The sequence below is a fragment of the Malassezia restricta genome, chromosome IV (genome assembly GCF_003290485.1).
Source record: "Malassezia restricta chromosome IV, complete sequence".
NCBI lineage: Eukaryota > Fungi > Basidiomycota > Malasseziomycetes > Malasseziales > Malasseziaceae > Malassezia > Malassezia restricta.
This window is the reverse complement of record NC_040196.1, coordinates 821,128-846,651: the sequence shown is the minus strand read 5'-3', so window position 1 is coordinate 846,651 and position 25,524 is coordinate 821,128. Positions and strand designations below refer to the sequence as shown.

Below are 25,524 nucleotides of genomic sequence, written 5' to 3'. Positions count from 1 at the left end.
ACACTAACACTAACACTAACACTAACACTAACACTAACACTAACACTAACATCACACTAACACTAACACTCACACTAACACTAACACTAACACACTCACACTCACACTCACACTCACACTCACACTCACACTCACACTCACACTCACACTCACACTAACAAGTCAGTCATATTCAAGCTTCTTCGTTTGTACTACTTGGGTTTTCAGTTATCTAAAGCTTAGACTTGGTATAATCAAGCTAGAAATAATCTCTGAAGGGATTGCCATACTGGGAATACCTCGAAAGGCTATGGGCATTTCCATCACGCATCATAACATGTTCATGGTGGCTTACGTCATCCATAAACAGCGGTCCAAAAAAGTCCCTAGCTCGTTGCCATTTTTATTCTACACGCTTGGCGCCACTGCAAAATTAATAAACTCGTCTCACTTCCTTTGTTGAAATTCATTCGACTTGCGCCTTATCCTGCAGGGAGGCATCACGTGGGCTCGATTACTCTCTTCGGTTAAACTATCCCCTCCAATCGGTAATTTACCCATGCGTCTGTTTGCCATGCCGCCCTCATAAAAGGGTCTAGCGTTCCGTCGTGGTGCCCCACAATGCTTCTTCTCCCCGCATTTACACTTGTACTTGCCGGCTTTTCTTCCGCCGTGCGCATTGATCTGACTCGGGATGATAAGGCTGAACCTTCCCTCGAGGCGGAAATGGATTACATTCATCACAAGTACTACGCTATGTCAAAGATTCATCATAACAGGACTGGTGAGCACTTAAACGTCCTCAACATGGATCTTTTTAGCAAGCAAAAGCGTGCTCATGGTAAGACTCATCTTCGCAAACCCAAGGCTTGGTCCGGCCATATAGAAGTTGGCTTTCCACCCCAGAAGACGACGGCTATGTTCGACACGGGCTCGGCAGACTTGGTGATGGACAAATCCGACTACAACCCGAAGAAGTCCCTTACGTCCAAGAATCTGCATAAGACCTTTGACTTCGACTACTACGACCATCATGTCGAAGGCGATCTCTACTCGGACAGGGTCGCCATTGGTGGTGTCAAAGCTTGGAATGTGGCTGTTGGACATGGTAAAGATGACTATAATACGGACGTAAATGGTGCTACGTTTGGCCTGTCTTTCAGTACTACCACGAGGAGCTTCTTTGACGTGAAGGAAGACCCTTTCATCTGGGCCGCAAAGAAGCAGCACCTTATTCAATCTAGCACTTTTCAATTTACACTTCGTCCCAATGGTAAGGCCAGTCTCAACGTCGGTAATGTCGACTTTTCTGACCTGAGGAGTCGTATTCACTGGTCCAACAAGAATACGGACAAGACGTTCTGGAGAGCCGACGTCAAACTGAATGGACACCCTATCAAGAACGGCATTCTCGACACCGGCACGACTATTATAGTAGGTCCGAACGAAGAAGTCAGAAGAATGTTGGACAAGCTGGATGGTATCAAGGTTGAGCAGAGTGATGATGGTCTTTACCACGGCACCTATGACTGCAAGAACCCTCCTAGAATGGAATTTGAAGTCTTTGGAAAGAAATTGGTCTTCCCTTTCGCAGCTATGCAAAATGGATATGACGGTGACACATGCACATTCGCCATGGTGGGTTCGAATGTCATCAATGACTGGATTTTGGGCACGCCCTTCTTTGAGATTGGCTCGTTCATCTTGAACTACGACCTCCGCCGCATGGGTGTGGCACAGTTCACTTAGTTCATCTGATGTTACTCTTGTTTAGTGATACTATGCCACATGCGATCATTTCAATATTTATCCAGAATACCTAGCAAGTAATACAGTTAATCAATACATAGTACGAATTTCTTTGCATAAAATAACACTACGTCGTTATCAAGTGGGCCAAATAGGGATGGCTTGCGCAGCGCATCGTCCTCTATACAATTGCCATTGGAATCACGCTTTCGTCAGGCCAATTTCATTTGTTTGACACGAGGAAATTCCGACGAATGTTTCCTCTTTTGATAATGCTCCAATGTAATGCTCCTGCTTTTCTTTAGGTCTACCATGGCGGCCCGACATGTCGGTTCAGCCATGGCCACCATGCTTGGTCGAAAAAGACTCGCCTTGGGCATGTCCATGCGCTCTGCATCGTTCGAGCGCTTCACCCACAAACTCGCGGGGGAAGGGCTTGCCATGGCTGACGCTACACTTCGCTTTGGGTATTCATACATCTCGGCAATATCGCTCGTAGAGGTGCTCTTCAATTCATCCACCCATTGACGGACATAAGCACAGCGCTCATCGAATCGATCGGCCTGGCGTGCCGGATTGAAAATGCGGAAGAATGGCGCAGCGTCCGCTCCTGTGCCTGCAACCCACTGCCAATTCCCTGGGTTGCTAGCTGGATCGGCATCCACTAGCGTGTCCCAGAACCACTCTTCGCCCAGTCTCCAGTGAATTCGCAGGTTCTTGACAAGAAACGAGGCCACGACCATTCTCGCTCGGTTGTGCATCCAGCCCATCTTCCACAACTGACGCATACCGGCATCTACAAGCGGAATGCCAGTGTGTCCCGACCGCCAACAATCATACATGGCTCTTGCATACATCGCCTCAGAGCTGGCCGGTGCGCAACCTTTTTCTTCCTTAAGCTGAGCAGGCGATGCCACCTCGGCCCATGAAAATGCGTCCCATTGGACGTTGTGATTTCGCGTGGCCAAGTCAGGTTGATGGTACAGGAGATGATAGTTGAATCACTGATCTTGGGTATAAATGGATGGGATGCTGAGCAGCCACGCGCCTACCAACGATGCGCTTCCTTGCTTTTCTGCTGTGCCTGATCCCTCTCGCTCTGTGTATCATTGAGCCCCGTGGTATTGATGGTCCTACCTCCCACGAGGCTCCTACGGACCTGCCTATCGACTGGCACATTCTGTCGCAGGCAGCGGGTATGGCCCACGAGCCCTACTGTCTGTTCGGCGACATTGGTGACCGTGTCGGCGATGCGGAAGTACTGTGGAGCAAGGGACACGGCGTCGTGATTCAGCGTGTCAAGATCTTCCATTCCAAGTCGTTGGGTGTGACGGTGAGCTTTGAAGGCACCACCGCCAGTCTGCTTTCCATCTTGCACGATGTGAATGCAGCTCTGATTGATCCTCCGAAGGAAGTGGCACCTGCGTACTGCGAAGGCGTTAAGCTGTTTGCTGGCTTCAGCAATGCCTACATGGAACTGAGGGATGAAGTCTACGAGCAGATTGTCAAGTTCCAGAAGCAGTTCAACGACAAGCGCGTAACGACCACGGGTCACTCGCTCGGTGCCGCCATGGCCGTGCTGGCTGCCATGGACCTGAACAAGCGCCTGGATGACGGCATCTACCGCTCCTTTGCCTTTGGTATGCCGCGCACCGGTAACGGCGCCTTTGCCAACGATGTGGACAAGAAGATCGGCGGTCGCTTCTTCTACGTTGTCAACGGTCGCGACTGGGTGCCCCGTGTGCTCCCGCGTGAGCTGGGCTTCCAGCACCCATCGGGTCAGATCTGGATCAACCCACCCAGCACGACCCACTGGAAGTACTACCCTGGACAGGAGAACCACTATGGTGCCAACTCGGAAGACCCTATCCTGACCTTTGACGACCACCACGGCATCTACTTCCACACCAGCCTTGGACATGGCCCTGGCAAATGCCCCGCCTCTGTGGGAACGGCCTAATTGCCATAGTCTGATCAGGCCCCTCTCCACGTTCTTCGGTACCTGCTTGTGTCCCTCAATGCACGGTCCATCTAAACTTCGGTCACGTGCTCTGGTAAACGACTTCGTCACTCTATACCTTCCTTAGTCTTGAGCACATCCCTTATACCCTCTCTCGCGCCTGTTAATTCTTCTCCAGCACCTCGCGAGCGTAAGAGTCACTTTCTTCACTTTCCGCGTGGCTTTTTTGAGCTTCTTTCGTTTTATAATATGGCGTCGATCTACACGTATGGTCCATACTTTCAACCCACGTTCCATTCCATGACGCTAGCGCACGTGTAGTGTTTCTTTAGACGTTTCAACAAATTCGCCGTCGTCAGTGATGTAGCCGCGAGAAAGATACTAACGGTCGCTGTCTTCCTCATAACTCGCATTGTATTGGGGTGACCATAGCCATTCCCTTGCCTTTTGTGATGTCTGGTGTCTGTCGTCATTCCCTGCCACCCGTCGCAGCCCAGATGCACCCTGGATTCCGTACTTGATTCTTGTTATCTCCGCTTCCTACTCGCATGTGCTATTCTGCTCTTTCACCTTGCCTGTCCCCTGCGCCTCTCTCGTGTGTGCTCGTGCACAAGTTCTCCGATCACGGGCTGCTCGCATCGGATAAGTTTGTGTAAGCATGCTTTTTTGTCCGTTCCAGCTGTGACAGCCGTCCATGATCCGCATTTAGTACGACAGCAAAAGGGCTTCTCCAACGTCACCCTGTGAAATGCCTAGCATCCGCGCTTGAATTCTTGTTGCAGGCATTTACATCGATGTCAGTGGATGTTTTAATTCCCTTTTTTTGTGCTGAATGCTTCGTTCCGGCTAGCACTAGTTGCTCGAGGCAACTTTGATCAGGTATAGCACATGTAAGCCACTTGAGAGCTTGCAGCACCTTAAATTCTCTTTCCGGTTCCCTATAATGATCAAATCTCTAGATACGGCTCTACTGCAAGGGTTTCCGCTCCATGCTTTTGCTGTTCATTTTACACTCCGTACTTCAGTTCGTCTCGCCCACTTCATCCCTCCCTCCCTTGCATCCTGGTATAGTGTCTTTGATTCCAGGGCCTCAGTTGTTGTCTGCCTGGCCTTTTCATCCTTTCGTCTGCCCGCCTTTCTCTTTTAAAGGAGCTTCTCTTTGCTCTCTTTGCTTCTTGTCTCTCCTTTCACAGCTATTCTTCGTCTTTGCAGGCATGAATGCTTATCTACTGTGTCTTTCTATTTTCAGCACTTGCTCGTGTCACTCTCTTCTTCGTCCTGTGTAGTGCTATGATTTATTCTTCGTACTTTCTTAGCGTGTGTTTTCACGCCAATGGAATGAAGTGTCCCTGTAAATGACTTCACATAGTGACCTCGTCTATGCCATTTCGCCTTGTGCATAACTCAGCTGCGTGCGCGCGCTGCTTTAGTATGTGCGCCTCGTCTGTGAGTTCCCGTCTGAGAAGCTTCTTGCACTGCCTGTGCGATAGTTTTCAGGGTTGATCGCAGAACAGCCATCCCCTCATCACGCTATTTTATAGATTGACATACTTGAGCGTGGAAGCTGAAATCCCCTTTATTAATCCATTCTAAGCTCAAAATGGACGATTTTGTCCATCAGACATTGTCCACAGAAATGACCCCAAACTGCCAACTAATGAGCCCGTGATAGGAATCCCATTGGATGCAGATGGTCACGGACGAACACAACATGCCAGCATACACGGCATTACCTGTCAGTCCAGGGTGCATATCATTATACACATAGATATCTTTTACACGAGATAGCTAAGGCATGCTATGAGTCCGTCTATGAAGAATTAAGAAACCGCTGCACACGATCGATAGCCATCTTAACTAGCACTGGACCCAGTAGTGAGATATAAACACAGCAATCCAGTTCAATCAACGAGTCGAGCACCGAGGTCACTGGTACGAACATGACAAACTTTTAGGGGGACAGTGGCTGCTGCCTCCATGCAGGACACCCCTTATCGAACGTTGATATGTACATTTTAACGGCCTAAAACAAAATAACACGTCGAAAGACGGTGGACAGAGCACGTCATGGGCCATTATCGGTACAATCACAGAAGACACCAACACCATCGTCATCGAGACGATCATCGTTCTACATGCTGGCACGTATCTTAGCTAATATCCAAGCTTGAACCTTTGGACAGCCTCAAACCAAGCACCTTAGCCCGTCTTGATACGCACTGACCTAAGCAGATTCGTCCGCATCATTGTGCACTGAATCGCATCTATCGGTTTATTCATACAATCGCTTGTAATGCCATGCACGTACACGTTGCGAGCATACCAATCTAATCGGATTGGCTCGCAGCCACTCCCTGGATAAACTGTGAGTGAACGCGTTTGAAAGCAGCGCGTTAGTAGGCTACTTCCTTCGAGTATGTTCACAATAGCTAGTGCATCGTGCCAAATTCATCCCTTACATTTGGAATATTCTTAATTACAACCAATAGCCAACGCCAAATAAGCTCAATTAATATACCGACCTTCCTTTTTTGGCAAGCGCTGGAATCCCCAACAGTTAGTTCGTTCTTCCTTGACACCTAACCATGAAGCAACTTTTCTTCGCCAGACTATGACGTGTCTCTACATAATTTGTTTGGAGGCTTCGCCGAAATCCTGACGCCTAACACCAACATGAAGCTGCTCCATGTCCTGGCAGCGCTTGTCGCTGCTTCAGGCTGTGTCAAGGCAGCTACTGACGCAGACAAGTGGGGTGTGGCTCAAATCTTGGTGGACGATGAGGCGTGCCCTGCACCATCTACGGTGACGGTTACGGCCAGTCCCCAACAGACGGCCCAGGCCGCTGCGCCCAGCAAGGCACCTTCTGGACCCATCACTGAGACTGACACTGAAACAGTGACTGAATATGTAACAGTTGGTGACGACGACGCGCGTGGAACGACACGCACCACGACAACGACTACCAAGCAGGTTACTGTGACAAAGGGTAGCGGAAGGAAGCAGACTCCGCAAGCTGCTTGCACCACAAGTGCTGCCCCTGAGACAACTGTCACTCGCACGCTATACGAGATACACACGCTTGAGTCGCAATGTGCGGTTCCCGGAGCACCTGTCCCAACTGGACAAAATGATCGGGGCAATGGCAAGCAAAGCGGTGCCAATTCCCCTGCACACCCTGAGGTCCCTAATGGACAGACACCAAACTGTTCGGCTGGCGGCGCTAAAGGTATGTCGATGGAGACAGGTGCCAACATGAAGCCTACTCCTGTAATGACTGGCAAGAACGGCAAGCCCACGCCCGTACCTGCTGGTGACAAGACTGTTACTGTCACGATGGGTGACAACGGCAAGCCCACGCCTGTGACTGCCAGTGACAAGACTGTGACTGTCACGATGGGCGACAATGGTAAGCCCACGCCTGTGCCTGCTGGCGATAAGACAGTGACTCTCGCGACGGGCGAGAATGGAAAGCCTACGCCAGTCACGACTGGTGAGAATGGCAAGTCGACGCCATTCACGACAGGCGAGAACGGCAAGCCTACGCCAGTGACGTCGGGCGAGAATGGAAAGCCTACGCCAGTCACGACTGGTGAGAGCGGAACGCCTACGCCAATCACGACGGGCGAGAATGGCAAGCCTACGCCAGTCACGACTGGTGAGAATGGCAAGTCGACGCCATTCACGACGGGCGAGAATGGCAAGCCTACGCCAGTGACGTCGGGCGAGAACGGAAAGCCTACGCCAGTCACGACTGGTGAGAATGGCAAGTCGACGCCATTCACGACGGGCGAGAATGGCAAGCCTACGCCAGTGACGTCGGGCGAGAACGGAAAGCCTACGCCAGTGACGACTGGTGAGAATGGCAAGTCGACGCCATTCACGACAGGCGAGAACGGCAAGCCTACGCCAGTGACGTCGGGCGAGAATGGAAAGCCTACGCCAGTCACGACTGGTGAGAGCGGAACGCCTACGCCAATCACGACGGGCGAGAATGGCAAGCCAACGCCAGTGACGTCGGGCGAGAACGGAAAGCCTACGCCAGTCACGACTGGTGAGAATGGCAAGTCGACGCCATTCACGACGGGCGAGAACGGCAAGCCTACGCCAGTCACGACAGGCGAGAATGGTAAGCCCACGCCTGTGACGTCGGGTGAGAACGGCAAGCCTACGCCAGTCACGACTGGTGAGAATGGCAAGTCGACGCCATTCACAACCGGTGAGAGTGGAACGCCTACGCCAGTCACGACTGGCGAGAATGGTAAGCCCACGCCTGTGACGTCGGGTGAGAACGGCAAGCCTACGCCAGTCACGACAGGCGAGAATGGCAAATCAACCCCGGCCACCAATGAGCCCAGCACTGTGACGAGACACACTGGTGAGCGGGGTTCGACGACTAGCAGCAGCACGCCGGAGCCCAGCACTGTGACGAGACACACTAGTGAGCGGGGTTCGACGACTAGCAGCAGCACGCCGGAGCCCAGCACCGTGACGAGACACACTAGTGAGCGGGGTTCGACGACTAGCAGCAGCACGCCGGAGCCCAGCACCGTGACGAGACACACTAGTGAGCGGGGTTCGACGACTAGCAGCAGCACGCCGGAGCCCAGCACCGTGACGAGACACACTAGTGAGCGGGGTTCGACGACTAGCAGCAGCACGCCGGAGCCCAGCACCGTGACGAGACACACTAGTGAGCGGGGTTCGACGACTAGCAGCAGCACGCCGGAGCCCAGCACCGTGACGAGACACACTAGTGAGCGGGGTTCGACGACTAGCAGCAGCACGCCGGAGCCCAGCACCGTGACGAGACACACTAGTGAGCGGGGTTCGACGACTAGCAGCAGCACGCCGGAGCCCAGCACTGTGACGATTCACACTAGTGAGCGAGGCTCGAGAACGACTAGGAGAAGTCCTTTGAAACCGAGTACTGTGACGAGGCACACTGGTCAAAGCGAATCGTGTGTCACGAGGACGAACACCATTACTGACACATTAGTCGTTACGGACTCGAAAGGCTCATTCGCGGGCACCACAACTAGTGTTCACACGACTGAAATACCCAACAGCCTTTGCTCGCCATCGACGACGCCCAAGCCGAAGAGCTGTGAGACGAAGACGCGGACGTACGTGACGGAAACGACGTCGACGGACCGCAATGGCAAGAAGCACACGACAGCCATTACGACGTCGTCGAAGGAGATTCACGGCGGCAAGAGCTGCTCGCCATCGACGACGCACAAGTCCCGGAGGCCTCCTAGCACTCAGCCGCCACCGCCTCCGAAGAAGAGCTGTGAGACGAAGACGCGGACGTACGTGACGGAAACGACGTCGACGGACCGCAATGGCAAGAAGCACACGACAGCCATTACGACGTCGTCGAAGGAGATTCACGGCGGCAAGAGCTGCTCGCCATCGACGACGCCCAAGCCGAAGAGCTGTGAGACGAAGACGCGGACGTACGTGACGGAAACGACGTCGACGGACCGCAATGGCAAGAAGCACACGACAGCCATTACGACGTCGTCGAAGGAGATTCACGGCGGCAAGAGCTGCTCGCCATCGACGACGCCCAAGCCGAAGAGCTGTGAGACGAAGACGCGGACGTACGTGACGGAAACGACGTCGACGGACCGCAATGGCAAGAAGCACACGACAGCCATTACGACGTCGTCGAAGGAGATTCACGGCGGCAAGAGCTGCTCGCCATCGACGACGCCCAAGCCGAAGAGCTGTGAGACGAAGACGCGGACGTACGTGACGGAAACGACGTCGACGGACCGCAATGGCAAGAAGCACACGACAGCCATTACGACGTCGTCGAAGGAGATTCACGGCGGCAAGAGCTGCTCGCCATCGACGACGCCCAAGCCGAAGAGCTGTGAGACGAAGACGCGGACGTACGTGACGGAAACGACGTCGACGGACCGCAATGGCAAGAAGCACACGACAGCCATTACGACGTCGTCGAAGGAGATTCACGGCGGCAAGAGCTGCTCGCCATCGACGACGCCCAAGCCGAAGAGCTGTGAGACGAAGACGCGGACGTACGTGACGGAAACGACGTCGACGGACCGCAATGGCAAGAAGCACACGACAGCCATTACGACGTCGTCGAAGGAGATTCACGGCGGCAAGAGCTGCTCGCCATCGACGACGCCCAAGCCGAAGAGCTGTGAGACGAAGACGCGGACGTACGTGACGGAAACGACGTCGACGGACCGCAATGGCAAGAAGCACACGACAGCCATTACGACGTCGTCGAAGGAGATTCACGGCGGCAAGAGCTGCTCGCCATCGACGACGCACAAGTCCCGGAGGCCTCCTAGCACTCAGCCGCCACCGCCTCCGAAGAAGAGCTGTGAGACGAAGACGCGGACGTACGTGACGGAAACGACGTCGACGGACCGCAATGGCAAGAAGCACACGACAGCCATTACGACGTCGTCGAAGGAGATTCACGGCGGCAAGAGCTGCTCGCCATCGACGACGCCCAAGCCGAAGAGCTGTGAGACGAAGACGCGGACGTACGTGACGGAAACGACGTCGACGGACCGCAATGGCAAGAAGCACACGACAGCCATTACGACGTCGTCGAAGGAGATTCACGGCGGCAAGAGCTGCTCGCCATCGACGACGCCCAAGCCGAAGAGCTGTGAGACGAAGACGCGGACGTACGTGACGGAAACGACGTCGACGGACCGCAATGGCAAGAAGCACACGACAGCCATTACGACGTCGTCGAAGGAGATTCACGGCGGCAAGAGCTGCTCGCCATCGACGACGCCCAAGCCGAAGAGCTGTGAGACGAAGACGCGGACGTACGTGACGGAAACGACGTCGACGGACCGCAATGGCAAGAAGCACACGACAGCCATTACGACGTCGTCGAAGGAGATTCACGGCGGCAAGAGCTGCTCGCCATCGACGACGCCCAAGCCGAAGAGCTGTGAGACGAAGACGCGGACGTACGTGACGGAAACGACGTCGACGGACCGCAATGGCAAGAAGCACACGACAGCCATTACGACGTCGTCGAAGGAGATTCACGGCGGCAAGAGCTGCTCGCCATCGACGACGCCCAAGCCGAAGAGCTGTGAGACGAAGACGCGGACGTACGTGACGGAAACGACGTCGACGGACCGCAATGGCAAGAAGCACACGACAGCCATTACGACGTCGTCGAAGGAGATTCACGGCGGCAAGAGCTGCTCGCCATCGACGACGCCCAAGCCGAAGAGCTGTGAGACGAAGACGCGGACGTACGTGACGGAAACGACGTCGACGGACCGCAATGGCAAGAAGCACACGACAGCCATTACGACGTCGTCGAAGGAGATTCACGGCGGCAAGAGCTGCTCGCCATCGACGACGCCCAAGCCGAAGAGCTGTGAGACGAAGACGCGGACGTACGTGACGGAAACGACGTCGACGGACCGCAATGGCAAGAAGCACACGACAGCCATTACGACGTCGTCGAAGGAGATTCACGGCGGCAAGAGCTGCTCGCCATCGACGACGCCCAAGCCGAAGAGCTGTGAGACGAAGACGCGGACGTACGTGACGGAAACGACGTCGACGGACCGCAATGGCAAGAAGCACACGACAGCCATTACGACGTCGTCGAAGGAGATTCACGGCGGCAAGAGCTGCTCGCCATCGACGACGCCCAAGCCGAAGAGCTGTGAGACGAAGACGCGGACGTACGTGACGGAAACGACGTCGACGGACCGCAATGGCAAGAAGCACACGACAGCCATTACGACGTCGTCGAAGGAGATTCACGGCGGCAAGAGCTGCTCGCCATCGACGACGCCCAAGCCGAAGAGCTGTGAGACGAAGACGCGGACGTACGTGACGGAAACGACGTCGACGGACCGCAATGGCAAGAAGCACACGACAGCCATTACGACGTCGTCGAAGGAGATTCACGGCGGCAAGAGCTGCTCGCCATCGACGACGCCCAAGCCGAAGAGCTGTGAGACGAAGACGCGGACGTACGTGACGGAAACGACGTCGACGGACCGCAATGGCAAGAAGCACACGACAGCCATTACGACGTCGTCGAAGGAGATTCACGGCGGCAAGAGCTGCTCGCCATCGACGACGCCCAAGCCGAAGAGCTGTGAGACGAAGACGCGGACGTACGTGACGGAAACGACGTCGACGGACCGCAATGGCAAGAAGCACACGACAGCCATTACGACGTCGTCGAAGGAGATTCACGGCGGCAAGAGCTGCTCGCCATCGACGACGCCCAAGCCGAAGAGCTGTGAGACGAAGACGCGGACGTACGTGACGGAAACGACGTCGACGGACCGCAATGGCAAGAAGCACACGACAGCCATTACGACGTCGTCGAAGGAGATTCACGGCGGCAAGAGCTGCTCGCCATCGACGACGCCCAAGCCGAAGAGCTGTGAGACGAAGACGCGGACGTACGTGACGGAAACGACGTCGACGGACCGCAATGGCAAGAAGCACACGACAGCCATTACGACGTCGTCGAAGGAGATTCACGGCGGCAAGAGCTGCTCGCCATCGACGACGCACAAGTCCCGGAGGCCTCCTAGCACTCAGCCGCCACCGCCTCCGAAGAAGAGCTGCAAGACGGTGACGAAGACGTTCGAGACGGTGGATGTGTCGATTGACGGCAAGGGCCAGAAGCACACGTCGACGAAGACGACGACGTCGCTGGTGCCTGAGAAGTCGTGCCGCACGTCGTCGCTGCCCCCTACGGTGACGACGCGCACGTCGTCGCACAGCTGCAAGACGGTGACGAAGACGTTCGAGACGGTGGATGTGTCGATTGACGGCAAGGGCCAGAAGCACACGTCGACGAAGACGACGACGTCGCTGGTGCCTGAGAAGTCGTGCCGCACGTCGTCGCTGCCCCCTACGGTGACGACGCGCACGTCGTCGCACAGCTGCAAGACGGTGACGAAGACGTTCGAGACGGTGGATGTGTCGATTGACGGCAAGGGCCAGAAGCACACGTCGACGAAGACGACGACGTCGCTGGTGCCTGAGAAGTCGTGCCGCACGTCGTCGCTGCCACCAACGGTGACGACGCGCACGACGTCGCACAGCTGCAAGACTGTGACGAAGACGTTCGAGACGGTGGATGTGTCGATTGACGGCAAGGGCCAGAAGCACACGTCGACGAAGACGACGACGTCGCTGGTGCCTGAGAAGTCGTGCCGCACGTCGTCGCTGCCCCCTACGGTGACGACGCGCACGTCGTCGCACAGCTGCAAGACGGTGACGAAGACGTTCGAGACGGTGGATGTGTCGATTGACGGCAAGGGCCAGAAGCACACGTCGACGAAGACGACGACGTCGCTGGTGCCTGAGAAGTCGTGCCGCACGTCGTCGCTGCCACCAACGGTGACGACGCGCACGACGTCGCACAGCTGCAAGACTGTGACGAAGACGTTCGAGACGGTGGATGTGTCGATTGACGGCAAGGGCCAGAAGCACACGTCGACGAAGACGACGACGTCGCTGGTGCCTGAGAAGTCGTGCCGCACGTCGTCGCTGCCCCCTACGGTGACGACGCGCACGTCGTCGTACAGCTGCAAGTCAACCACTGTGACTATCGCCACGATCACCAAGTCTATTGACGACTCTGGCAGCACCCATATGAAGACGGCAACATCTACAACGGTTGTTCCTGAGAGCCAATGCCGCACGTCATCGATTCAAACAAAGACAACGACGACCACGAGTGAGTCCAGGAAGCCGTCGCCCTCGCCATCCAAGACAAGCCACAGCACAAAGTCGACTGAGAGCTCAAAATCCTGTCCACCAGGCTTCTCGCCTGTCGCCACAACCACAGCCTTCCCAGGCAAGCCTCCTTTCACCACCACAACGTGCGCCCTTAGCGCTCTTTAAAGTGAATATGATGTAATAGCTAGTTAATCGTTGATTGAAATGTATTGAGATGCCTGCTTTTAGTGACTTGTGCATTGTGTCATGGACTCGGTGGTACGTTAGCTTTGTGTAATGTTTAGTTTATAGGATCTATGTATTGCTACTTGTGGCATGGAGTCGCTCAGCACGGGCAAATCTAGTTTAGATCTTATAGCGCACACTGCGCTCGATTATCTAAGGCTTTTACTGCTCTTTTTCATATGCATTAGTTCCAGCAACGAGTTGAAGATGGCCACACGAAATGCCGTGTTTTTCTTTTCTCTCTAACATATAATATCAAGTTTGCAACGTTTTGGTCTTGAATCGAGAAAAGATGTAATCTTTGTCACATCGTAGAGCATCTGGCGATTGAAATAAATGTTGACCAAATCTTTTTCGCAAATATTTTTTTACGCACTTGTTACTCTGATGATATCATGCAGAGAGATCTTGATAGCCTGTCCTCCTTTTAGGTCAACATCAAATTCTTCTTGCCGATCAGTGCCACTTGGATCGAGCATGTATTAACGAAGAAAATTGTATCATACATGCCTTGAACCAGTCCATTTGAGCCGGCCGTATTTGGTCCAGAGTCCATTTAAGCTCTTGTCAACTCACTTCTGAGCCATAATGGCGCATGATGCAACAAACCTTTTGTCTGATATGTTGCCTCATGCGTTTAGGCGAGACGATATATTTGTGCACTTGAGAAGGCGAGTCATGATATGATTCAATTACATGTAAATACGGTTGTGAGACTTGAAACAACATTTCAATGGGCTGCATAAATATCACAATCTTGATGAGAAGCGCTGGAGTCATTTCACATAAGATTGTGTCAGTATAGAGAAAAATCTTCCAAAATGCTTCGGGCACGTCCGAGTTGCGTGCTGCTATCGTACATCATCTCGTTAATAATAATCGTACCAGTGGCTGTTTGCATCTTGAGGCTCTTGAATTGGAAAGCGTACCTCCGCGGCGGCCAGCGAACGTAGCAAATACGCCCATGCATTCCTATTTTCTTTCTTTCTACTGGTTGTGACTCAATCACTCATGGCTCAATATTGAAAAAGGTCGTAGATGCAGTCTGTTGAAACATTCGAGTGTTCCATACGCTTTAGTCAACGGCAAAAAGGCTTTTATTTTGAAGCATAAATAGGCGCACGATGAAATAGAATGGGCGCAACCTCCTAACAAGCGGCCTGATCGGTATCATGGTAAGCTGCAGGGTTTGCGATTTGTTAAGGACACTTATTCCCATTGCAGACATCAGTTTATCACTTTTTTTGTTTTTCGTTATGGACCCAACATCTTCAAGATTTCAGCTCGAGAACGACTTGAACGACTCATGTTTAAACGTAAAACAAACGACAATATATTCAGGCGTGTCTTTGCGCTTTGTACCGATTCTTCAAATGCATTTATAAGTATAAAAGGGCCGTTAAGCACTTTTGATAAAGAAAAAAATGAGATCGATGTTCGTGTCTGCGCAGAATACAATCGTACTCTTGATAAGGAATTCTTCACAATACGATAATGGATTGCGTTTATACTATTTGCTTTTAATATATTGTACAAGTGCCTCACGAACAGGTCCTTGCATGTTCGCTCTTGATTTCGAATGTCGTATGGCACTCCACAACCCTGTGCTAAGGGAATGCCGAGTCCACGAGGTTCTTTGGCGCCAAGCTTACGTCATGTGTCAGGCCGCCATTAGAATTTCGTCCGAGGCTGCATGGCCCTCGTATGTCACGTGAAGTGCATGAGATGGCCGTAAAAAGTTCGATCTTATCAAAATTTTGTGGAGCCGAACTCGTTTGTCAATGTGCCCATTGGGCCAATGGAGTGCGACAGTTTTTTTTTTTCGAGCAGGACTCGCGCAAACTCGGCTGAGTTCTAGAAGCTCAAGCGCATGTGATTGGTCTAACTGCTGTCTAATTCGACCAGGACGAGAAGAACAGGACAAGCAGACAAACTTGTCACGCCATGAGTCCCATTAAAAATGAACCTTTTAAAAGACCAGGGAGCACATCAATCGGATACCTGACTCGAAAATGAAGCTTTCTATCAGTGTACTCATCGGTGTTATCGCGACTATCGCTGGTGTGTCGTCCCTCGAGTTTGATCTCGGCTACGCGGGCGAGTCATTGTCAGACATTCCTAAGGAAAAGAGGGTCGATGCCCTCCTCAACCACCTGGACGCATGGGAAATGCGTCGAGGCCTTCTCTCCAAGAATGAAATGGCATTGAAAAAGCGTGGTGGATCTGGTGAATCCTCTGTCCAGGACTCGATTGGAAACGTTGTTGTCAATGTGAAGATTGGTTCGGAAAAGAGCGAGGTGCCTATGCTCGTGGACACTGGCAGCCCATCTACGCTGGTGAAGGATGACTTTTACAACTCGAACAAGTCAAGCACTGCATCGGATCCCCTCGCTCTGTTCATGGTCGGCTACTTAAGTGGACAGGGTGCAAAGGGTCCTGTCGTCGCGGACGACTTCTACTTTGGTGACTTGACGGCCAAGTCATTCCCTATTGGTATTTTGACGAAGAAATACTACGGTGTGGTGATGAATGAAAAGATTGGAGGACTCTTGGCTATCATGTACCCCGGTCTTGCCGAAAATCAATGGTACAACGGGCAACCTCAGGAGGTTGACCTGATTTCCAACCTTAAATACCAAGGAGCGATTGACAACCGCAAGTGGCAAATGTCAATCGGCAAGGGTGGAAAGCTCATCATTGGAGACCACGATGACTCTCTTGCTGAGGGTGGTTTTCAAGAAATGACCAACTCGGGCATGTCGCAGAATCACGTTGGTATTAAGGGCAAGTTCAACGACGGCCCCCAAGTGATCTTCTTCTTTGACACTGGCTCTCATGGTATCATCACCACTGCTGACAACGCCAAGAAGATTTTCAACGATGTTGGTGCGGAGTCGAAGGAAGTAGACAGCGGTAACGTGATTGGTCTTGTCGACTGCAAGAACCCTCCGACTCTCAAGTTCTCGGCTACTGAGGGCGACTTGGAAATCGAGATTCCCAAGGAAGATATTACTAGCAAGGAAGCTGGTGATGGCAAGTGTATCTTGCCGATTTCTGGTTCTGAGAAGGTCGGCACGAATGGCTCGCTCAGGCATATGCCCAACGCCTTTGTTGTTGGTGAGGCGTACTTGCGTCATGTCACGTTTGCTGCTGATTTCGACTCGCCCATGAAAGTTTGGATCGGCAAGCAGAAGAGTAACTAAAGGTGCTTTTGCTTCAGAGCTAAACAAATGTGATATAATGATAGGTCCATGATTTTTCTCAGTCGTCATTATGTCCGCAAAATGTCAATGTCAAATACGGACCCACAAGACATGCAGTGATGTCATGTAGTAATGAAAATGAGGTAATAACGCGATATACTAGGCACGTCAATACTTGAACAAGGGTTCAGGTTGGTGGCTTCGAATCTTTCTTGAGTGAATTATGTTGTCCAAGTCGTTTTAATGGACATAATCTGCGGCCTTATGACAGGTTTTTCGCTCTAACTGCGTGTCCAAGCCATAAAAAGGCATCGCAGCACTTCTCACCGCGTTGACCCAAACTCTACATTTAGTCGTCGGTCTGACCGTAGAATGCTGGGAACATTCAGAGCCATCCTAGCGAAACGGTAGATGTGGTTAAAAAGGGTTTTCACTTTGAGTTGTCTCAGCAAAACTCAAGATGCATGTTAAGCTTGATCAAAACCTTTAGAATACGAGCTTGTGCACAGGGAGGCATAGATCGAGCGAGAAGCCAACTCGTTCCGTGAATGGAATTGATTTCATGCACCAGGGAAGAGATTTTGACACTGCTGTAGGCTCATTTCATTCCAATACAGCACGGGCATCACTAATAAACCATGTCTAGCCCATGAAAAGGCGAGCATTGCATTTTTCAAAGCCTTAGAGCCATGCAGCGTCGCGTCATATAAAATAGTCTCCTGTATTATGAAGATTGATTCTGCTGACAAGTTTTTGGACCTCGATCAGTTCAAAGCCTCTTTGCTTTGTGCGTCACTCCAGACAAGACCAAGGCATTGAAACAATGTGCATGTAAAAAACTCCTAGTCGCCTGATATAAGCCCTAGCAATGCGATCAGACCGTTTTTCGCCCCTCAGAGTATCACTGCATTCACACACGAATATGTTTTAGCACGAATTAGACTAAACGCGTATAGTCCCAGTCGTGCATGTCACTGGACCTTTCAAATGTGACGAAACCATCTAATTGCATACAAGAACGCACTGCCATGTTCGGACCAAAGATGGCTCACAACAGGTTAGAGCGAGAAAACGATACAGACCATTTGTACATATCACCTTGAAAAAGACACGAAGTTGTTTTTCAATTTGTTAAGCGACATGAAGGCAATGTGAAGTTGATCCCAAAAATGTGCTACTATACCGCACCAGGCTAATAGTACAAACTGATGAGTCTTACCATATGTCCAGATAACTGTGATGCTTGTTCGTATGATAAGTGATATGTGCCCACCGCCTTCCAAAATATTCAGGCCAAACCAGGCCAAAATTCATGGTAGAAAAAATTTGAGTCAAGTGAGTGAGTATTATAATGCTAGAGCTCTTGCTTATTGTTTAGGGCGTTAATTGAGACCTTGTAGTTTCCCCCCTGATATTTCCAGCGATCCTTCGCAAGTGTGAGTGAGTTTTTCCACCTTGATCGTGATAATCTTCCGTCAGGGGCAATTTTATAATGGAGGCCCGCTTGATATGGAATATCCGAGCGAAATTTTCTCTTCACCCTGTGCAGCTTGCTCTTTCTCTGCATCCTTTTTCTAGCCATTTGACCGTATCGTGACTTGGCACCATGATCTGGCTAAAACGCTAAGGGACCATAGATCCGACACGTAATTCTTTTCGTCCGGATAGGCTTGAAAAATCGTTTATATCTTGTCAAATGGAATTAACCGATTTGATCCCCCCCCTCTTTACAAAATAAAATAGGAGCGATTGACAAGTTGTGCAATAGCAACGTGTTTCTCCAATGCGAAAGACTGGATGCTTCTCAATGTAATTGGTGAATTATCTGTTTCTCTGCTCGTTTGTGCAACCGGCGCCATCGAATTCTGCTCGCCGATTCTCTTCATACTTGAGATCTGATGCGAAAACGGAAATGTGGATCTCAGGTCACTAAACAATGTTGCATTCCCCTTTGAACATGCATCCGGTATTTAGCACCCAGACCACCAACAGTACTCACCACATTTTGCGATGTCCAGACGCCCATGCAATCCATCTGTTTGAAGGTGACGAAAAAATGCATAGGTAAATTAATAAATCTGGCTACTACGAAGGGGTCCACTATCAGGCAGCACCATAGTCACAGTTATGCGATGTGCATCTTGGCATTTAAAGGCACTCGAGGATGTCAACAGCGCAGCCGCCACAGTCGCCAGCGAACGAGGCAATCTCACTAACGCAGATTTCCTCTGTTTTGTTGGGGTTCGAGGTAGCGCACTCGGTGATGCTCTGGGCACAGGTGCCGCACTTCTTTAGGATGTCGCCGCTGCCGAACTTGCAGTCCAGGGAGCCCTTGGCGTCAGCAGTGTAGCCCTTGACAGACACACGGTCCGAGGCAGCAACGAGCGAAGCGGCGGCAGCAGTAAGAACCAGGAAAGACTTGAACATGACGATAAAAATGCTGATACGCAACCCCTTGCCAGTCACTTCTATTTAACGCTTCATGACCTCAGCCATGAAGCTTGAGAAAAATGTTTCATTTACGAAGTTTGCTTTTTGATTGGTCACCTTTTGCACGTGTACCACAGCTATTAGGGTTACTGCCCCAGTTCATTGTATCAAGCCTATCAGCGCTCTCGCGCTTGCAAAAATGCAGCTCACCAGTGCACGCACAGCAAGCCGGACAGGGTTCAACGCCTGTTAAAGCATGTATCCCCGTTTGTCAGTTTGTATGTTTGGGCTGCTATGATTAGCGCAAATGTCCTGTACTTTAGCAGGAGTGTGATACAATGTCCACTTCGACAGCATGTCAAGTGTAGGAATGCTGGAGTGATGCTCCATGACATTTTTCTGGTCTTGCAACGGCTTTCAGGGTCTAGTTTATGTCGTCAGTCTCGTTCTACCCATGTTAATTCAGAATGGCCTCTTTGTTTCAGCGCACCCTGCTCCTCACTCAGCATTTCCTAGTGCCTACATACGTTATACGGACATTAAAGGAAGTTACCCTAAGCAAAGGCAGCTAGAATGTAAGCCAAGCGCTTGTCAGTCAAACAAGCAGTATCTTGAGCACTTCGTCAAAAGAAACCGCGAAACTGGAGTGTCAATCATCGAGCGAGACATACTCGATCATCATCAAGGTACCTTTTTGCAAATCGAGACGCGAAAGATTTCGTACATCTTGAGCTGCGTAAGAGGCCCTACACTCGCGACTATTCATGCAGTACTGTGGTTCATACTGCTTTCGTTGTAAGTGCCCAGACACTCCAAGGAGCAAGTCTCTGGGCGCCTCTTGTTCACGTATTTATTTTTCGTTCGAGTCCATCGCGACAGGCATCATTTTTACGATGTATCACGCTCAATGTATCGCGGGTTCCAGTACAATCTAGAGTAGCAGATGATGCCTGTGAAGCATGTCTGGCGCGAGTTGCACTCCAACTCAAAAGGCGCTGTTGTCATTCATTTCGTCCAGCACATAAGGTTGCATGACGGTGAAGGTGTCTCACTTATCCCCCAAGACTTTAAGCTTGCTATTGGCGTCAATGCACGGTACATCATGAGTAGCTCTAAGCATACTCCAAATTCAAAGTATTCCCTTCATTATCCTGAATGCCTTCACTCGCCGTTTTAATACGAATATTCATGCATGAACGCGAGGTTTAAGCAACGACATCGAATCCATCAAATACCTAGACACAGTTCGTTCTTCGTGTGTCACATATTGTTGCGTAACATAGCCTGTGGCTTCTCATCAAGTTCTTGTTAGATCATCGTACGTATTTAGCGGATTGAGCGAATGCCTCACTCCTCGTGCACAATGTATGCCCAGCACGGCAAATACTCCAGTTTACACAAACCTACATCAAGTTTGCCCCGCAGTCTAAGAATGTCCTGATAGATGCACCAAAGCTAAGCCACAACCCGATCTTCCTTGAACTAGGCTCAATGCCGTACCTTCGTGCCTCAGCAGGCGAGCGAATATTTCTGGTAGCGCTCTTGACTCGATATTATGCGTACTTAACGTCGGTTCCGAATTGCATCGCACGCAAGACCGAAAACTCCGTTACGAATTCACGTGGCTCACGTCCAGAGATCCCTTCAAACTCGTTTTAATTATGGAGTTTAAATCAAACAAGGGCAAAAAATTTTAACTCGTTCGCGACTCTGTCAATCTGACCAATCTCGTGCAAAGCTGTTGGTTCGATATGTGGAACGGTGCAAAGGAGTCAGTCGCATAAAAGTCCAAGGGACCGGACACTAGACTTGTCAAAATCGCCTTGATGAAGCTTTCGCAAAACATTCTGGCTGGAGTGTTCTTCACGATCGCTGGTGCCTCGGCATTAAAGCTGGATCTCGGCCTCGCAGGCAAATCGCTGACCGACATTCCAACAGATAAGCGCGCCGATGCCTTGTTGAACGATGTTAATAGGTGGGTGTCGCGTCAAGCTCTTCTTAATGAAAGCGACGCCACATTGCAGAAGCGCGGTGATAGCGGCTCGGCCTCTGTCGAGGATACGCTTGGTGATGTTGTTATTGATGTGAAGATTGGTTCAGAGAAGAAAAAGGTGCCGATCATTGTGGACATTGGCAGTCCTTCTACGATCGTGAAAGATTCGTTTTACCAGCCCAAAGAGTCGAGCTCGGCTTCCGAACCGCTTGGGGTGTTCACGGTTTCATACTTAAGTGGCGGAAAGGCCAATGGTCCTTTGATCCTGGATGACTTCTCGGTGGGAGATTTGACAGCCAAGTCGTTCCCTATCGGTATGCTAAGTAAGAAGTACTACAGCGTTGTGATGGACGACAAGATTGGCGGTATCTTGGGCCTGTTGTATCCTGGTCTCGCCCAGAATTTTTGGTACAAGACTCTGCCGAAAAAGGCTGATCTTATTTCCAACCTAAGGGATCAACGCGTGATTGACAATCGCAAGTGGCAAATGACCATCGGTGACGGCGGAAAGCTCGTTATCGGAGAGCATGATGAATCCCTGGCTGAAGGCGGCCTCAAGGAAGTCGTCAACGCGGGCATTACTCAGAACCACGCTGGTATGAAGGGCAGGTTCAACGGTGGTGTACCTGTGGTCTTTCATTTTGATACGGGCACTCATGGTATTATCACCACAGCTCTCAATGCTAGAAGGATTTTTAGCGAAATCGGTGCTGAAGTTAAGGAGGTGGACAATGGTAGTAATATTATCGGCCTGGTTGACTGCAAGAACCCGCCGAAGCTCAAGTTCTCTGAAGTCCTGGGCCTCTTAGACGTGGAGATTCCTGAAGAAGATATTACAGGCAATAAGTATCACGGCAAGTGCCTCCTGCCCATTGTTGGCTCCGTCAAGATTGGCGTACAAGGCTCTCTTATGTTTGAACCCCACGGCTTCGTGTTGGGCCAGTCGTTCCTCCGCCACATCACATTTGCCGTTGACTTTGACAGGCCCTTTAAGATCAAGGTTGGCAAGCGGAAGAGCAACTAGGTCTGGAAATGGGTAGACTGAATGACTATGAGTTGGGTCATGTATAGATGGCGAGCCTTAGGGCCAGGATCTAACTAGTCCTGTCAATGTCTACAGGGTTCATAAATTCACCACTCATTTCTGTTATATCCCCAGAGTGCGGTCACGTTTTGCCTTTTCCGGATCATGTTAAGGTTTTAGAGTGATATTGAATGACAATTTGAATTATCGTGGGGAAAGTGGAAGCGTTTCCACTATTTCATAGGGGTTTTTGCCTTTCATTTGGCGCAATACGTTAGAACTTATCCAAACAGGATTGTTCTTAGGAAAAAGAGGCCACCTATCTTGGCTCTTTATAATCGAACAGATATGTACCAAGCTCTACTCGATTCGTTGCACTGATGCGGATGTCCACATAGGCCCAATGGCTACTCAGAGAGCAACATGCGAACCATTAAGTGGACGTGCATGTCAAGGCTCGGACCCAAGGCCTCATCTAAGAATTCGTTTTCCGTGAATATGTACACGATCAGTTGACATACGTCAGTACATAATGCATCGCCCCAAGACTTGCCCTGCAAATTCAACCCGATGTGCTGCGATGAGTTGGAACGGGAACTTAAGCGAATCTAGCGACGCCAATCTCGCCGTCTTCCTTCCACCGCGCTCATACTCAAATAAAATGTACAGCAAGATCATTGCGTATGCTACTACATGGACTGCAGCTTCAGTTCAAGATCTATTGTCTATTGGGAGCCGGATCATTGACGCAACAGCAAAATGCATGCCGAATCACAAGCGCGTCTGAGGGCAAATGCACAAACACTTCCAAGTCTTGGCACTCTCACGCTGAATATCAAGACTTGGTGGTGTGATCTACCTCAGTTCTGATGGCCATGGTGAGACAAGTCTTGCGAACCAAGTCTGAAGGGTGTTTGTCAATCTCTCTAGCGCTATGTGTTCAAAGACATTTCTCGGGATGACTTGATTAGCCATGTACCCACGAGGAATTTTGAGCCATTTTTGCTGCGATACAATAACCGCATCAATGTCCTGTCGGCATCAAAACTGCCTAGGCGCAAGAATGTGCAAGAGACGTCTTTGTGCCAGACAGGCTCGCAGCGACAGGGCAATGCTGGCATCAAGCCGTTCTGCTGAGTCGCAAAATCAAAACACCTTGCCCTTTTTTCAAAGCTAGGATGTTTGCTGAAAATCAAAACCAATGTATACTACAATGTAACCTAGATCAGCTTGCCCTGCAGCTCTTCACGTCGCGACCGGCTGTTTGGATCAAAGTAAGGAAGCTCACCGCACGAGACGGCACGCACTCCAGAGCGCGGTCCAAGCTCAAAGTAGTCGGGCGTCGCAGCATGGTATGTGGATCGATTATCCCATATCGCCAAGTCGTTCTTGCCCCAACGGTATCGCAGCTGAGTTGTGTGGTTTTGTGTCACCAGATCACGGATATAGCGCTTAAGCAGATCGCTCTCGTCCGCGCTCACGCCCACAATGTGGTGGAAATGGTGGCCGATGCCGAACACCGACTTCCAGCCTGTGACAGGATTCGTGCGAATGAGTGGGTGCCTAGCCGTAAGATGCGTGCCCACGTTCTCTGCCGCCCCGCGTGGTCCAGCGTACAACTGGTAATTGTGGCGCGCAGCAGACATAGTAAACTCTGGCGGATAGTAAAAGCCTTCTAGCTTTTCAAACATCGCGCGGAAAGGCGGAGAAAGTAGGTCATACACCTCGTAGCCACTCGCCCACAATGTGTCGCCGCCAGTATGTGGCATCGTATGCACCTTCAGCGATGTGTAGTCAGCAGGCACAGGCTCAAAAGCAATGTCACTGTGCCACTCGTCCGCACTGGAGCGGGGCGCAACATCCAGCGAGCGATGCAGATTGCTTGAAATCACACTGATTTCATTATCTTTGTTCTGTGTGCCGTTCTCGTCCACGACTTGATCTTTGCCTTGCCGCTCGGCATTGTACACAGGGTGAATGTGCAGTCCTGAACTCGCGGGTTTGCCAGTGACATGGCCCAAGCGGTCCGTGACGAACTTCTGCTCATGGGGTGACAAGTCCTGGTTTTTGAAAAATACCACGCCCCGGCGGGAGATTACAATAGCCAAGTCACGGATCAGTTCGTCCGCCTTTTCGTGGTGCAACAAGTCGCGGAGCTGGAGCGTTGGATACGTGCGTCCCAGAGCCGGCGTGAGCTCATCGAACTCGTACAGGCGATCGAGCAGCCCAGAAACTCGAAGAGGCTCCTTGGGTGCAATGGCTGATGCGCCTGGCTGAATCAAGTCAGCCTTGACGGTCGTGACTCCATCCACGCGACGGCGCGTCTCGAGCATGGTCGATGTCGCTGGTGTGATAGATGCCATGTTTGCTTGATTCTGAAAAGTAGCGGGCTTCATCCCTCGCCTTTATAGCTCATCTTTCGCCGAGCTCGGGAAGCAGCGCCACATGGGCTTAGGGTTCTGGAAATGGCGTAGACTTTCATCATGAAGCACGAAATGGCATTCTCCACCCAAAAATACAGTGAGCACGCCATCAAGGCGATTCGTGCCAAAGGAAGCACGACAAGTCACGACAGTATTGCCTGACCACGCAACCGTCGAAGACATCCGCGCGACATAAGCACAACAAATTATGTACATACTATGAGCGAACCATCCAAGAAAGGGATCCCTACTCCAAGAGTAGTCTCGCGTCGAGTTAACTCTGTCAAAGAGGCGCCACTGATTGCACTCAAGCTTGTAGTAAGCGACCTCGCTGCTCCAACATGCAGGAAAACCCACAAGTTTCAATCACCGAGCCAGCGTCATCGTAGGGCTAGTATGCACGTAGCTTGAGTATGCAAGACTCTTGGCGTCCTCATCGAGTAGACCCTTTTCCAATCTCCGCCGGCGATACCTACACGTGTCTCCGAGCGGGACACATCCCGGGGAAAGCGCCGCGAAGGCCTACTGCGCAAGAGTCGTTTCTGGTATGGGCCAACCTCAGGGCTTTACGCCACTCGCCCAGCAAGAGCTGTAGAGGGAACACTAAAATTCTTGCATACCACCATGGCTGGCGCTACTATGCATACATCCACGCTGACCACTGGTCCGCTAATTGTCTCTCACAACGAGAAAGAGCAACGAGGCGCACGCGGACCTTCCCACTCGCAGGACTAGAAACTAGCATCAGGGCGAGTACCAGTGGCCTTTGGACTAGAGATCCCTGTTAATGGACGTCGCGCGCTGTGCTCCAG

At 51.4% G+C, this 25,524-nt stretch overlaps 7 protein-coding genes and 1 non-coding gene across 8 annotated transcripts; 5 read left to right on the top strand and 3 right to left on the bottom strand.

Annotated features, from left to right (window-relative positions):
- Positions 1–600: 600 nt before the first annotated feature.
- On the top strand, positions 601–1,728 carry MRET_2827 (eukaryotic aspartyl protease; the record flags this gene model as incomplete). The annotated part of the gene is made up of 1 exon (XM_027629454.1): positions 601–1,728. The coding sequence occupies one exon, from the start codon at positions 601–603 to the stop codon at positions 1,726–1,728; it is 1,128 nt and encodes a 375-aa protein (XP_027485187.1).
- Positions 1,729–2,785: 1,057 nt separating this feature from the next.
- Positions 2,786–3,688, top strand: MRET_2826 (lipase precursor-like protein; the record flags this gene model as incomplete). The annotated part of the gene is made up of 1 exon (XM_027629453.1): positions 2,786–3,688. The coding sequence occupies one exon, from the start codon at positions 2,786–2,788 to the stop codon at positions 3,686–3,688; it is 903 nt and encodes a 300-aa protein (XP_027485188.1).
- Positions 3,689–15,651: 11,963 nt separating this feature from the next.
- On the top strand, positions 15,652–16,842 carry MRET_2825 (secreted aspartic endopeptidase; the record flags this gene model as incomplete). The annotated part of the gene is made up of 1 exon (XM_027629452.1): positions 15,652–16,842. The coding sequence occupies one exon, from the start codon at positions 15,652–15,654 to the stop codon at positions 16,840–16,842; it is 1,191 nt and encodes a 396-aa protein (XP_027485186.1).
- Positions 16,843–18,990: 2,148 nt separating this feature from the next.
- On the bottom strand, positions 18,991–19,269 carry MRET_2824 (uncharacterized protein; the record flags this gene model as incomplete). Its single annotated transcript, XM_027629451.1, has 1 exon — positions 18,991–19,269. One exon carries the CDS (start codon positions 19,267–19,269, stop codon positions 18,991–18,993), a length of 279 nt encoding a protein of 92 aa, XP_027485221.1.
- Positions 19,270–19,660: 391 nt separating this feature from the next.
- Positions 19,661–20,071, top strand: MRET_2823 (uncharacterized protein; the record flags this gene model as incomplete). Its single annotated transcript, XM_027629450.1, has 1 exon — positions 19,661–20,071. One exon carries the CDS (start codon positions 19,661–19,663, stop codon positions 20,069–20,071), a length of 411 nt encoding a protein of 136 aa, XP_027485200.1.
- Positions 20,072–21,098: 1,027 nt separating this feature from the next.
- On the top strand, positions 21,099–22,289 carry MRET_2822 (eukaryotic aspartyl protease; the record flags this gene model as incomplete). Its single annotated transcript, XM_027629449.1, has 1 exon — positions 21,099–22,289. The coding sequence occupies one exon, from the start codon at positions 21,099–21,101 to the stop codon at positions 22,287–22,289; it is 1,191 nt and encodes a 396-aa protein (XP_027485217.1).
- A 1,220-nt stretch (positions 22,290–23,509) lies between these two features.
- On the bottom strand, positions 23,510–24,652 carry MRET_2821 (Taurine dioxygenase; the record flags this gene model as incomplete). Its single annotated transcript, XM_027629448.1, has 1 exon — positions 23,510–24,652. One exon carries the CDS (start codon positions 24,650–24,652, stop codon positions 23,510–23,512), a length of 1,143 nt encoding a protein of 380 aa, XP_027485184.1.
- Positions 24,653–24,959: 307 nt separating this feature from the next.
- Positions 24,960–25,487, bottom strand: MRET_nc0007. The gene has a single exon (XR_003525364.1). It is a non-coding gene; the product is annotated as a nuclear RNase P (small nuclear RNA).
- Between the last annotated feature and the right edge of the window lie 37 nt (positions 25,488–25,524).